The sequence below is a fragment of the Corvus kubaryi genome, unplaced genomic scaffold, assembly GCF_017639235.1.
Source record: "Corvus kubaryi isolate FWS band 111438036 unplaced genomic scaffold, C.kubaryi_AGA036_p1.0 37256, whole genome shotgun sequence".
In the NCBI taxonomy this organism is placed as follows: Eukaryota; Metazoa; Chordata; class Aves; order Passeriformes; family Corvidae; genus Corvus; species Corvus kubaryi.
In genome coordinates this window covers 6,496,599-6,510,588 of record NW_024581076.1, presented here as the reverse complement: position 1 = coordinate 6,510,588, position 13,990 = coordinate 6,496,599, and the positions used below count along the sequence as shown (strand labels likewise).

General features: G+C 42.5%; 1 protein-coding gene across 4 annotated transcripts in view; it reads left to right on the top strand.

Moving 5' to 3' along the window:
* The first annotated feature begins 21 nt into the window (after window positions 1–21).
* The window catches only part of ARHGAP20 (Rho GTPase activating protein 20), a 59,724-nt gene continuing 45,755 nt past the window's right edge, over window positions 22–13,990 (top strand). Inside the window, exons 1-2 of one of the 4 annotated variants that reach the window (XM_042023869.1) lie at window positions 22–196; window positions 10,222–10,307. In XM_042023869.1, coding sequence (XP_041879803.1) covers window positions 98–196; window positions 10,222–10,307 — 185 coding nt within the window. In that variant the 5' untranslated portion in view covers window positions 22–97. The other 3 variants (XM_042023871.1, XM_042023870.1, XM_042023872.1) reach the window with 3 other exon arrangements.

The following is a 13,990-nucleotide window of genomic DNA, read 5'->3' as shown; positions in this document are numbered from 1 at the left end:
CCGCGCGGGGGGCGTGGCGCGGCGCGGCGCGCCCTGTCCATGGTGCGGGCGGCGGCGCGGGTGTCCCCGCGGCGGGAGCGCGGCGGCGCGGGGCTGTATGGACGTGATGTCCCCGCAACAGGAACACCTCGCCCCGGGCCGCTCGTCCTCGGTGAGCGGCGAGAGCAGGGGCTTCGCCGCCGCCGACAGCAAGAAGGTGAGGCCGCCCCCGCAGACCACACGGGAAAGCGCCCCCCGGCCCGCGCCCCTGTCCCGGAGCTTCCCGCGGGGGGCACCGCAGGTCAGTGCGGCCCCATCGGGCGCTCCGCCGTGCCGTCTCCCTGGGTCCTGCACGCCGCTGTCGGAACCGGGGTCGGGGGAGCCGCTGGCGGAGCCGGGGCTGTCGGCGGGAAGGGCTCGTTACCCGGGGAGCGGGGAATGCGACGGTGCCCAGTGTGGCTGAGAGGCTTCTGCCGGGTGGATAACCCGGGGACCTCAGGGGGGCTGCTGCACGCGTGTCCCGGGAGCACAGGGAGACTGTTGCCTGGATGTCCGGGGTAGGTAAGGAGCGCCGCTGCACAGCTGTCCCGGGAAGCTCGGGAAGGGTTTTCTGGGTGCTGTTCGGTGGAGTCAGAGGGCTTTGCTGCATGGATTTCCCGGTGATCTGGGGGATGTTGCTACATGGATGTGCTAGAGCGATAAGGGGGTTTGCTGCATGGATTCCGTGGGGGAACCTAAAGGACGTTTTGCTGGATGGATTTCTGAAGGTTTTTCTGGGTGAGTATCAGAGAGAGCTGGGGAGAGATTTGCAGAGTGATTATCCAGGGAATCGAAGAGGGATCTGCTGCATGTGTGCTTGTAGAGAGCGAGGGAAGGGTTTGCTAGAGAGGAGGGTGTTCGGTGGCTGCTCTCGCACGTGCTTTGTGCAAGAGAAATATAAGAAGCTTCCTGGAGAAGCGTCTTGTGCAAAGTGTATACAATCGATAGCAGAAGAGCCTCATCCCATCTTCAAAACTGGTTGTAAAAAGCTGTTTGATGTCTCAAATTGCTTTTCAGCATCTGACACAATGAAGTGCAAAATGCTCTCTTCTGCATACAGCCAAGCACTTGTTTCTGCCTTCTACTTAGCTGTAACAAGCGAGCTGTAATAACCAGATTCTTCCTGCTGTATGAAACAGGAATTCTTTTTTTCTCTTTGGTTTAGCAAGTGCTGTCGTGTTTTTCTATCCAAAGTAGAGCTGGTACCTTGCTGCCTTGCAGATTTTGCTTCACAATGACATTTAAATCTATTCACTGCTTTGTCTTTAATGTGCACTTCAGACGACTGCCAAATAGGCTGGCAGGATTAGAATGACTAGCCAGGTTACAGTGTCCTTTAGTAAATCTGCCCACCTGGTGACACTTCGGGATGGTAGTAAAGTCTGAGCTTGTGTCCGGTCTTGTGGCTAAGCAGCCACTGGGATTTTGCTGGCCATGGCACAGCAGCACAGAGAGAAGTCCTGCTGATGTGTCTCTTTGGGCTGGGAAGTGATGCTGTGTGTTTCCATGGGCTGTGTCCATGTGTGCTGTGTCCCACCAACCACATAGTGCTCCAGCCTGACTGCAGCCCTGGGGACCTCTTCTTATGACAGCTGCTCTCAGTGGTGAAATGGTTGCCTGGAGAGAGTTTGGCCAAGATTTCTACTACACTTTGCTGCAGTTCATACCTGATTGGTTTCTGAAGTGGGCATGTGATACACCTACACAAGGTGGTGGAGTACCTCCTGCTGCCCAGCTGGGCAAAATGATGGAGTAGATACTCACCCTCTCCAAGTACTGTGATCTAATTTGAGATGGCTAAATGCGCAGCTTGGATTTTTATGAAACATTTATTTCATTTTTGCTGAAGACAGAATACCATGTACCTTCCAACCTGGCAGAGCCCTGATGCTAGGCACCCACCTGAAATGAGATGTTCAAGTACTGCGAAGATGAACGTTTTTATCGGGCAAGTTCTACTTCATTATTCAGCATTCTGAGGACAAATATTAATGGTAGCACTTGTGTTTCCTATTCCTGCTCCAAAGAGCCAGTCAAAGGAATGCAGACCTTGTTTTTGCCAACGCTGACAAGAGAGCAGAGATATTACTTTTTACGGATCTTGGCAGCCCTTTTGGAATTCCTCACCGTGGAGGCACATGCAGCAGGGGTACAGATGGAGATCCTCCTGTGGAGAAGCAGCTTGAGACCCTGGCTGGGCCGTGCAGCATATGGCAGCTTTGCACACCATGCACAGCCAACACTGGCAGCCACGAACATCCAGCCATCAGCTCAGCTGTTTGTCCACGGTCGTGGTGCTTCCTTGAGACTGCTAGCATGCCACCTCTTTATGCCTCTCTGGGGAGGAAGATTCTTACCTTTATCTGTGTACAGGAAAGGAGTATTCCTGATTTTGCCTGAAGCTGGATCTCAGTGACAGTTCAAAAATTTCTTTTACTATTTGGGTCCCTGTGGACTCTATATATACCTCTGTTTTGTCTTCCACTCAGTGCCAAAGCATCATTTTTTCCCAATGCAGAAAGTCTTTTTTGGTACCAGGGAGCTTACATTGTTTGTATGGGTTACATACAGTGAAATGGAAGAATGTGTTGGCAAGAAATCCGTTTTGATACTGGTGACACAGCATGTCAAGTTAAACAGTTTTGTTGCAAATATGTATTTAACATCAACTGTTTTACTTTCTGGCAAAAACTACCCGTAAATATGTGATGCTAAGTGACCACTGAACCTTTTTCCCTTTTTATTATCGTGACTATATTTTCTCAAATTAGCTGAGATTTGCTGCATTGTTCTGTGGTTTTCTGAACTCCTACTTCATCTTCCACCTGCCTGTCAAAACGAAGCTAAAGGATCACGTGCTTGATCACACCGTAGAACCAGAGCAGGGACAGAAAATGTCTAGGACTTTTTTCACGTATTTTGTGTGACCATTTAAACTAATATCCTGGAAACATTTCTTTGCCTTTTCTTGGCATGCAAAATAATTTGCACTGCTAACCTACTTCACAGTGTGTGGGAGGTTCTCTCTGTTAAATGCTTACAAGGCACTCAAGACACCCTGTTAAAAGGTGACATTGAAGTGCAGCGTTTTAGTTAATGCTTTTGAAAAAATTCTGGACTAGTTTCCCTCCTTTACTGGACTTACTGGAGTCACTGGACTATGTGTGATTGACCTACAGAGAAGTTTTGTATTGACTGTTTAGCTTTGTAACCAATCACCAGTAAATTGCTGCAACTCTGAAGTAGACTGAAGTAGCATGAGTAAAAGTGATTATACTGATAGAGCTTATTTCTACAAATTTGTTAAAACAAACAATGCAGCAGAGATGTCTTTTGTGCCAATGTAACTGTCAGCAGTAGCAGCTGGGTCATTTAACCATATTTATGAGTTCCTGGTGTTTCACTTCTCTCTTCTTAGAGGAGCTAGATTCCAACCAACCCTGAATATTTTACACAAAACAGTATCTGGTAGCACAAGGAGTCGCTCCAAGGATTTTTGCTGCCTCCTTGAAGAATACAAGTAACTGCCTAAAATGTTTTGGAGGCTCAGCAATTTTTAATATTTGCACCCACAAAGTGTGCAAAAATTAACCATTTGGCATACTAATCAAAGTAGCAATTATGGTTTGAGACTTGAAATACAGCAATTCCATCACCATAAAAATGTGTTTCTTTGTGATTCTGATCACAAATGCAGCAACAGTTTACCGGCAGGGAAAGGGGAGTTACAGTGTTTCCCAACAGTGTATTAAATGGATAAAATTCAAGCAAATTAATAGCATTGGAAGAGTAAGCGTACATAATCTTCACCCCTTGTCTTACTCTGAAAAGATGAATCAAGTATGTATTTGCCATTATATTTGCTGATACCTTGATCTCATGCCCCATACATGTATGCTTTTTTAACATAAAGCTCCTTAAGCAGAGATTTCTTCTTCCTGCAAGATTCCATCCTGTTTACTATGGTCCTGGCGGGTTGTTTCTAAAATCACGCCTGGTAGTACTGGAAATCTCAGACATCCAGGATGACTTCTGGAACTGTTTAGTGAAATGGTGAACAATTCCTATCATCCTGCAGACATATCCTGGAGCTATTTTGTTTCTGATGAGGACTGAAAAAGCCCCTATTTTAATGAAATCACCTGCAAAGTGAGTCCTTAGGTTAAAATCACCTTGGTAGGCTGTGCTGGCTTACGGTAACTTACTGTTGTGATGTGCCTCCTGATGCTGCTTTAATTATGAGCTAGTGTTAGCAATCCTTCCTCTGTCTGTCCATGAGACAAATGGAAAATTATGCAGAAAACAGTGTATTCTAGTTCTTGAGTTTCCTAGTCTTGGGATTTTTGTTTGCCCTTCCTGGTGGCAGTAGGAAACAGAGGGGCTTCGTAGGTCATGTGGGATCTAATATCCAAGAACTGCAGATATCAAATTATTGCCTGTTTACTGTATGTTGCTTGAAGTATCGATGTGAAATGGGGGGAATCTCCTATTTCTGTCGTCTGTAAACTGCTCCTGAGAAAGTCTTTATGTACAGAAATTGGGCCAGAATTGTATCCATGTGTTAACCTTCCTGCTTTGTGGCAGGCTTGGAAAGAAACTTTGGGCTTCAACAAGACCACCACAAACAAGAGTCACTGATCTGAGCAGTGCCCTGACTCACCGGAGGGCCCTCAAGCAAATATTCAGTGTTCCCCTACTCTGTGATGTTTTTACTAATCTTTCACATCTTCATCTTGTGATGTAGATGGGTGGGATCTTTTGAAGACATCCATATCAGTGCTTCCAAAGATTTGTATCCTTCGGGAAGTAGCTGATAAAACATGTTTTGCTCTTGGTTTCTTTTATCCATTTTTCTTTCTACTCTGAGATGGCCTTTAGTCTTTGCTGTGTTCTTTAGCAACTGCTGTTCTATGATGATACGCTTTTAGTTCCACTGTGTTGATAGCTCTTTTCTCTTGTGCCCCTGCAATTGTTTTCTCCACAATTAGCCATCCAAAAATGGCTTTCTTTCTAGGAAAGTCCTTGTAAGTAAAAGTATACTGCCAGCATAAACAAAAGCACATAGTTTTGTCACCTGCTCTGCCTTAATGGTAAATGGTCTCTCTGTGGGACCTACATCTCTGCTGCTTGAGCCAGCAGTTCAAATGCAGTCATCTTCTCACCCTGTTTATGAGGGTTTGAAAATGTTATAGGTCAGCATAGATCCATTTCTTTAACAAAGTATAAGAGATTCTTGTTATTTTTGGTACTTTTTGACAACCCTAGTCTGTAAGTCCAACAAATGCTGGATTATAGTATATAGGAAAAAGTAATCTATTGCTTCTCGTAAGTGGCCCAGTGATACAGGGGTAAGAGTGATGCCCAGTTGTCCTGGAAAATTAACTGCTGTCTGCTGGGGGTTGTTGTGATTTTTTGATTTTCAGGCAGTTAGCTGAACTTTGCCTCACAGTTTTTGGTAAGGATTTGTTGTCTGTGCTTTGGTTCGTATCTAGCTAAACCAGGCATGTGTGCCACAGATATGTTTTGTTGCTCAGACAACAAGAGCAGAGTTTGCATGGGTGAAATCCCTCACAGTTATTAACTTAAATACATTTAAAGAGTAGCATTTCTTAAAATCAGACTTCCTTTCATTAGAAAAATAAAGCAGTGAAAGGGAGAGCTTAGCCACTTGAGTGCAATCCTCAGCTAAAGGCATTGGCACATCTGAGGGTTATTCCTGCCACCCAGTTAAATGACCCAGGCAGATGTCCCAGCCTTGACCCATTTCTGGAGTGAGCCTGTAAATCAGGAGCCTGAAATCCTTCAGTGTCTGAGGAGGCTTTAACAAGGTTATCTGCACATTGCTGAGGAGGCATTTCTGCTGTGTTTACCTGTCACTCAGGAACTAAATAAATTTTTCGACTACTTTGTATGAGTCTCTTAAACAGACATCAAGTAACATTGTTTTCTCATCCTAAGCTCAAACCACTGCAAGAGGACAGTTTTTCCCTGTGTTACTGAACACACATATTTTTCTGTTCCCTTGTCCTTAGCAAGAAGAGGATTGATGATGATTAACTCTATTTTCTTGGTCACCTTAGTTTTCTTTTACAGTCAGTGGAGGAAAACTTGTTCAGATAAGATGAACTGTGCCCTAAATTGTCCTTTTCTCTCTGATGGCTATAAAAGGAGCACAGGGCACACAGCTCAGGTGTGTGAGTCAGAGGCTGGGGGAGAGGAATCTTCCTGCATGTGTCTGACTATTGCATGGGTCAGGCAACACAACCTGGCATCGTGGGCAGCGCGCTCCCAGGGAATCACCACACACAGTCCCTGTCTTAGCCCACCTACTGTGACCTCCTGCGCATTTGCAGTAGCTGCAGCAGGGTATCCCCTTACTGCATAGATATTAACTTCTCTAGATATTTGAAAATATTATAAACACTCTATATGCATTACTTAAGTTACTTGTAATCACAAAATAAATAGTCAGTACCATTATTTTTTTTCATACATTCTTTATTTAATTCATGCACTGCCATTCTCTTTGTAAGTGTGATATAGTAAAGTGATATACATAAACTGCAGTAATAGTTCCAGGTTTTTTAATCTCATCATGTGTTACCTTTTCCACAGTGGAAATCAACATTGTAACTTGGCAATATATTAATTTATATAAATTTCATATAGTATCATCATCTACTTCAACTGTGAGGCAAAATTCGCTGAATACTGGCAGCCAGGAATACTTTTTCCTCTAGCTGATGACTTGTGAGATACTTGTGCAAGGTTTACTGTAATCCATAGGGGTTCTGATTCTGATTCCAGAGGAATGAGCATATTTTCAGTGATGGTTTGCAAGCTTTCTGTCCTCAGCATGGTGGGCTGATCTGCTCATAAACCGCCTACCATCACAGTTTACAAAACAGTGTGTCAGATTGTAGGTCTGATCGATATCTGTGTAAATTCATTCTTTTGCAATCTACAGGCCTATGACTTTATATACCAGATGAGAAACTGGCCAGATGCTACCACCAGTCCAACAACTGGAAATGCAAAACCTTATGTTTCTGTTGAAAAGCAGTCAAGACAATCACAACCAGAAATGCAGAAAGTATGAAGTAAAACCTGAATTGGTGGGAAGGGGGCAGGAACTCAGACTTTTGAATGTAAGGAAGACAGAAATAACTCTGCTTTTTCCTGACTGACACAAGATTATCATCTTTGCATCTGGAACACTGTAAACACTCATTATAGATACTGATTTTATGATACATTTCACATGGCTGTGACTCAGCCAGCAAGTATGAGGATTTCTCTCTGTATTGACCTTTCTAATATTTACATGAAAAAATGGGAGGTAATGATGTGGGACACATGTTGAGAAATGCTTCTCTGTGTTCCATGCTTAGATAATTGATCAGTGCATCTCCTTTTCCTCCCAAACATCTGCTCTCACTACAGCTGTTTAGGATGTATCTCTTCTTCTCCACATTGCCATCCTTGCATATATATTGCATATATAAAGGCAATAAAAATGAGGATAGCAGGCAACATCCAGCTTAACCAAACGTGAATTTATCCTCTCCCTTCTCAAAGTAAATCAATTCAAGTTGTCATGATGGTCACTTATTTTCTCTTCCCAAACTCTGCATGTAGCGAAATGAAAATAAACCACCTCTTTCTGTCTGTAGTCAATGTCTCTGTGTAATGTGTTTATTTGCATACAGCTGACCTGACTCACTTCAGTATTGCTGTGAAAATTTTCCTTTCCTCATCAGTGATCTTTTTATGTTTTGAGGCGCTATTTTTTTTTTGTGTTAGGATTTGCTTAGTAGCTATGCTAAGAGTTTGCCCAGAGAGGCTGTGGAATCTCATCCTTGGAGGTAACATAGACCTGGACTGGAGGTGGCCCAGAGCAGCCTGCTTGAACAGGTCTTGCTCTCAACAGGTTCAGAGAGGCTGCATCACAGACCTGTGGGATCCCTGCCGACGAGGATTATCTCTGCTAGTTATTTGAACTCTTACTAAACTTGCTGTAGTCTAGACTTTACTTTGGTCTTCAGACATTTAAGTCAAGACGAGAATCTTGCTGGCACAGGCACTATTCAGCACTGCTAACCCAAGCATGAAAAAAAAAAATGCTGTAGTTGCCATAGATTTTAAAATGCTGCATTTTTTTGCAGTGGCTTTCTTTTCAGACCTGAAGATTGCTTTGAAAATGTAACCAAACTTCCACTGCATTTTCAGAAGCTTAGATGCTCCAGTTTTTACCCCCCAAAAGCCACCTGCCCAGTAATGAGTAAATTGCAGTAAATTTCCTGCTGGGAGTTGATGCTTTATATAAACTCCTGAAATCTGCCTGTTGTGTGACATGTGTGGCTGGTATTCTGTAGCAATGTTACAGCGCATTGTTACACAGATCTCTTTTTGTCTTTGTGTCTGCAGGTATGCTACTTTTAAAACCTCTAACAGCTTTTCAGATTTGCTAGCAGTAAGACAAACAGATTTAATTCACTAGCACAATTTATTGTATTTATTTATTTATTTAAAAACTATTAAAAATGGGCATCTCTTTTATTAGTAATCTGTTATTATCCGGTTACAGTCCAATGGGAGACAGCTAAATGTTCCCAGACTTAATTTATTAGTCTTGGGAAGGTTATTGATAAAATAGGGAGGAGGGGATAATTTTTAAAGGTGAATTGAAATTACACAGTTGAATTTATAACAATTGCACAATAGCTGTAACTGAGTATCTGACAAAACAAACAAGCATGCTCTACATCAATAAAGAGAGAACCAAAAAAATGACACAATAACAGATGGACTGCAGTGAGTAGAAGAAATGCACTTGTCAAAAGCAAGTAAAATATGTACAGTTCAGTTTCTCCGAGGGGAGCACACTGTGCACCTTCCCAAACAAAATGTGTGTCACATCCAGCACATACACTGGCAGAAGAATCAGTTGATCTGACTGTCTTAACATATTTGTCCTGGTAGTAAGTGGTTATTTTTAGTACGAAGGAAGAGAGTCATGCTTTGTGATTAGCTGAGAACAGAGACTTCATGACTGTCAAAGGTTCACCTGTTTGTGAGCTCTCAGTGGTGTCCAGGGTGGTGTTAAGGTACCACTGCAGCACTGGATTTTGTCCTGTCAGGGTGTCAGGAGGAGTTTGACCCCGGTTCTTTTGTTCACCAGTTTGTTCTGAAAAGTATTTGAGCTAAATAAGGTAACAGTCACCCTTCTGGTGGAGGGTCAGTGAGAGGAGAGGTCATGCACCTTTGGCAGCAGGCTGCACAACCGGTTCAAGGCAGCCCTCCAGGGTTAGGGCCAGGACTACTCAGTCCTGCTTCTGGCGGCACGAGGGAGAGTGAATACATCGTGATGAATACATTTGAGTTCAGGGAAATGTGTGGTTTTGTCTCCTGTGGGTGCTTTTGAAAATTTCTACCTCTAGGGAAAATGGTGCTATTTATTTGCTCAGTATTTTTATTGTAGTGTTCACTGAATGGAAATCCATCTTCCCTTGTTAGCTACTGACATTTTAATCTCTTCCTTGTGCTTTGTCTTTTTTTTTCCCTGCGGTGTTCTCTGTCTTTGAGTGTTTCCTTTTTCTCATTCTCTTCCTAGTTCTGTGCTAACAACTGTCCTGCCTCTCACTATCTTATTTTTCTCAGACATAATCAGGAATGAAAAAAATGTCATCATTGACTACTGAGGGGCAAGATATAATGCTCCAGATAGATCAGTAGGGAAGGAAAATGCTGTCATCTCTAAAGATTTGTTTAAAAAGGGTAGCCCAATGTAGAATGTAAGGTCGGGTGGGTAGAATCCAAACCTTAATTTACGGTGAATGTCAGATCTGATGCGGAAATGTATGAAGTGCTTGAAATTTAAACCACTGCCTGAATATATGATAAATTATAGTACAATAAATTACTAAGGGACAAAAAGTGGTTGAGGACCAGCTCTAGGTGTTTATTTCATTTGTGCAGTGTACCTCAAGTATCTGTGTGTAGACACTAATTTTCAGCTTTTCCTTATATGGGCTTTCTGGTCATGCTCCTGATTTTCTTACCATGTGATATTTTCCCCCTCCAGGGTTGCTGAGGGCAACAAGTTCTCCTTTTTCCCATGGTCTGAAATTGGAGTTTGTGTATGCATGCAGTTACTGTTCCGAATCTCATCCGTGATTTCATTTTGTTTCTCTTTCCAATCAGAAAATGAAGAGTTTGGCCCAAAGACGCCAGTCTGCACCATCTTTGATCTTTGTCAAAGCACTCAGCAGATCTAGATCGGCCTCAAGGTGAGTCAGTGAGTTTTGCTGGCTATACTGTTTTGCAGTTTCTCAGCCCAAAACTTGAAATATTTTTGAACTATTGTCCACACCAGATTGTTGAACACAATTCAGGCTCCTCAGTAGTTGCATGGCTATAAAGCCTGCTGAAAGATGTAACAGAACCAGCCCAGGCACCAGCTGATCTCCTAGAGGGGGTTTCCTCAGTGCTGCCACACTGAGCTGTTCATACTTGACTGGGTGGGCAGGGCTGCCCTTCAATTTGCAGCCGGGCATGTGGCATTTGGGCTGCTCAGTTGTGAACAGTTTGTGACTGGCTGTGATTGCCTGCTGCGGAGATGGAATGGGCAGAAGAAGATGGATGAATGCTCATTGCCTTGGACACTTACACATTGTCTGGCATAACTCAGGATTGCAGTTGTAGAATTGCACAATTTAATTTTGGTTAAGTTTTTTCTGTCATTGCCTGCTGCATGGTACAGGCTCTCCAGGGCTCTGGAAACACCTGCTGGTTCAGGACAATGCTGTGGGCCAGGATCTGGTGATCACAGCCTTCCCCTGTCCGGTATTAGCACTTGTGGGGCTGAATATGTGGGTGTTAAGCATTCAGCCTTTTTTGCCCTTGTCTTCTGCCAGAATCAGCCATCCTTCCTCCCTCTCTCCCTCCCTTCTGCAATGTAAAGCCGCCATAGAAATGGAAGTTTCTGTGGAGCTAGTCCCCTGTCCAGCCCCAGCCCTGACCTGCCATTTGAACCGCTCTGCATACATAACTTTTTTCTCCCTGCACTACAGTTCATTAGACTTTAAACTTACAAAACGTGTTTATCGAGAAGTGAACCATCTGGTAGGCTGTTAGTGCTTCCAGCTGTGTATTGCTCTTTACGAAGAAATGTTATTGAGGGAAATAAAAGTATGGCTTTGTAAGGAATATTTTCTCCTACTCTGTGGTGTATTAACTAATCAGTATATGAGCTTTGGAAAGTTTTTTGTCTTTGATCTAATTAATACCTTGTTTGACATCATGCAGAATTTCACAGTATTTCAGAAACCTGTGAAAGTATTCTGTGAAAAAATCAGAGTTGAAAAATAAGGAAGTCAAAATTCATTTACCTGCTGGTATTCAGACATTAATATTTTTCTTCAATTGTACTTTTAAAATTTATTTTATTGCCTGCTCCATAAGTATCAGAAATCAGAAATAGCTGGAGAGACACCCAGTGCAATACACAATACATTTTCACCTCAGAATTTTATGCCTTCTTTAAAGTGTCTTGCTTGTATAGCCCATATGAGAATTATTTCCAAATCTAGTGTGTCAAAGGATTCTTTTGTAAGGCCAGTTGGCAGAAACTGTGTGGTGGAGAGGGCCAAAGAGGGGAATGCATTGCCCTGTTCTGCAGTAAGGCAGTGCCTATCCTGCATGACAAACGATGCTGTTTTCACATGGATGGATGCTGCCTCAGTCATGTCTGTACTCTGCCTGTGGCATGCAACAATTTAGCTGCTTCTGTGTTTTGAACTGAAGTCTATGGCCTTTGGGAGAGGTATTGGGTGAAGTCAAGGACCCTGAAGTCAGAGCAGGTGATTCTGTAGCTTCAGAGTCTTTCAGTTTAGAGGGTGACACTTTGGATGGTGTTTATTATTGTTCACAGGAGCAGCAATTCTCACCTGTGCCTGACTTCCTTGTTTGGCTGTGCAAAGCACATTGCTCTTCATCACCAAACTGATGGATGAGTTTGATCTTTCCACTCGTTTTGTTGTGTAAATGCTTAACTCTGGTGAAGTGCTTTCTCTGAAGGAGAGCTGAAGAGCAACGAAATGACTTCTTATGTTTTCTAATCTCCTCCAAATGTTTTACCTCAGACCTGTCTCTGCTCTTAGTTCTTATAGACACAGCCAGTCTGCAAAATCTATTACTCTTCTCTGGCAGTGAACCTTAATACTGGGACTCCATAACACTTACTTGTTAATGGTTGATTAATGAATTGTAGATAATAAAGCGCCTATCTGAAGTTAACAAACATCTGTGAGCGATTTATTTGAACACTCTCACCTCAGCAGCTGGCTCACCTCAATATTTGTTGAAATTAATGAACAAGTGCAAAGTTTAAAAGGGCAGGAAATACTTAGAAGCCAAGTCAGTTTGTATTTTTATACCACTTTATATGTCACGTGTCCCTGGTTTATATACAGGGCACTTTCATAAAACGTAGTGGCACTTTGGACAGACTAACTCTGGGGCATTTTAAAGTTTATTAATGCTATTTATTCAAAGAAACCATTGTGACATCTGGAGATGGCTATTTAGGCATTCAGAGGACTAAGGCTTTTTGATGGTAGCGTTATCGTTGCTGTGATGACACAAGAATGTGAGCAAGGCAAGATGATCTAGCTGGAAAAACCAGGTGCTTGTTTGTGCCGTTGTCTTCTTACCCAGTCCTGAAAGAGAAGTAAGTCTGAAAGTCTTGCGTGCTTAAAAGCTCATCAGCTTTTTCTCCAGCTATATAATTTGGTTTAATGAACATTCAGCTTTCATTACAAATCTTGCCTTGCCTTGTCAATCATATAGAAGAAGTTACATGATATTTGGCCTATAGAGGAATTTGGGGATATCTGTATGGCATGGTGGTGCACAAAGGGGAAATGGTGCTGTAATCCACGCCTCACTTGACTTGTACCTGCAGGCAGAAGAGAAACATAGTAATAGTAGAGATACTATAGTGGAATTTGGGCCCTTACATCCATGAGATGAAAATATGCAGATCACCATTGCCACATGTTCTTGTTTCTCTTCCTTTTTTTCTGTACAGCTTCTTTTTCATCACAAAATTGTGATGAATAGCCATGTAAAGACTCTTCCACATTATCAGATGTACTCTTCAGAAGCATTTTGAGCAAGGTTATTGTAGAAATGTATTGGAAAAGTAAGCTTTTGGTATTCTTGTCTCATATTCAGGTGCAGAAAAAAAAGTTCGACTGTTAACTCCATTAACGTGTATGAAATCAGCAAAGGATTTGGGTTAGTTATATTTGTCCCCAGACTTGTTCCACAGTTGTAATTTTCCTCTTACTTTTTCTTGGTGTCTTTTAGTGAAACCTGCACAACTTAATGATACAGTTCAGTGCAATACAAATTACGTGCTTGAAACAGAAATGTCTGATGCCTGGATTTAAAGCATCAGGTATTGTCATCCCAAATAATTGATACAGAATAATAAGGACTTGTTGCAAGTCTAATTTTCAGCTTTTGTTCTGCTGTCCCTCAAAACAATTTTCACATGTGACAAAATTGAAGTTTTTGCTCTGCATTAGTAATCTTCTGCTTGCATCTCTGACAGGGACAGCCAAACTCTGTGCTGCAGTCGCTAGCAGCTTCCCCTTTTCTATTGCACACCTCAACACATCTTTGAAAGTGATATTTTTACATGCTGAAACTAAGAAATATAATTTCACAATTTCTAAGTCTGGAAGATCATTTATAGATCTGTATCTCTGCACATTAAAGGTGTTAAAATACTGAAAATGTAACAACTCTTTTTTACAGTATGGAGTGTGTTTATGATGTTATTTTGGTGTAAGCTGGAAGCACAGGCTGTTTTAAAAACCCCTATTACTTAGTCCCCTATGGCTCTGTGGCTCACGTGCATGAGCACACAGACGCAGGGATGGCTCCAGTAATATTAAGCCGATGG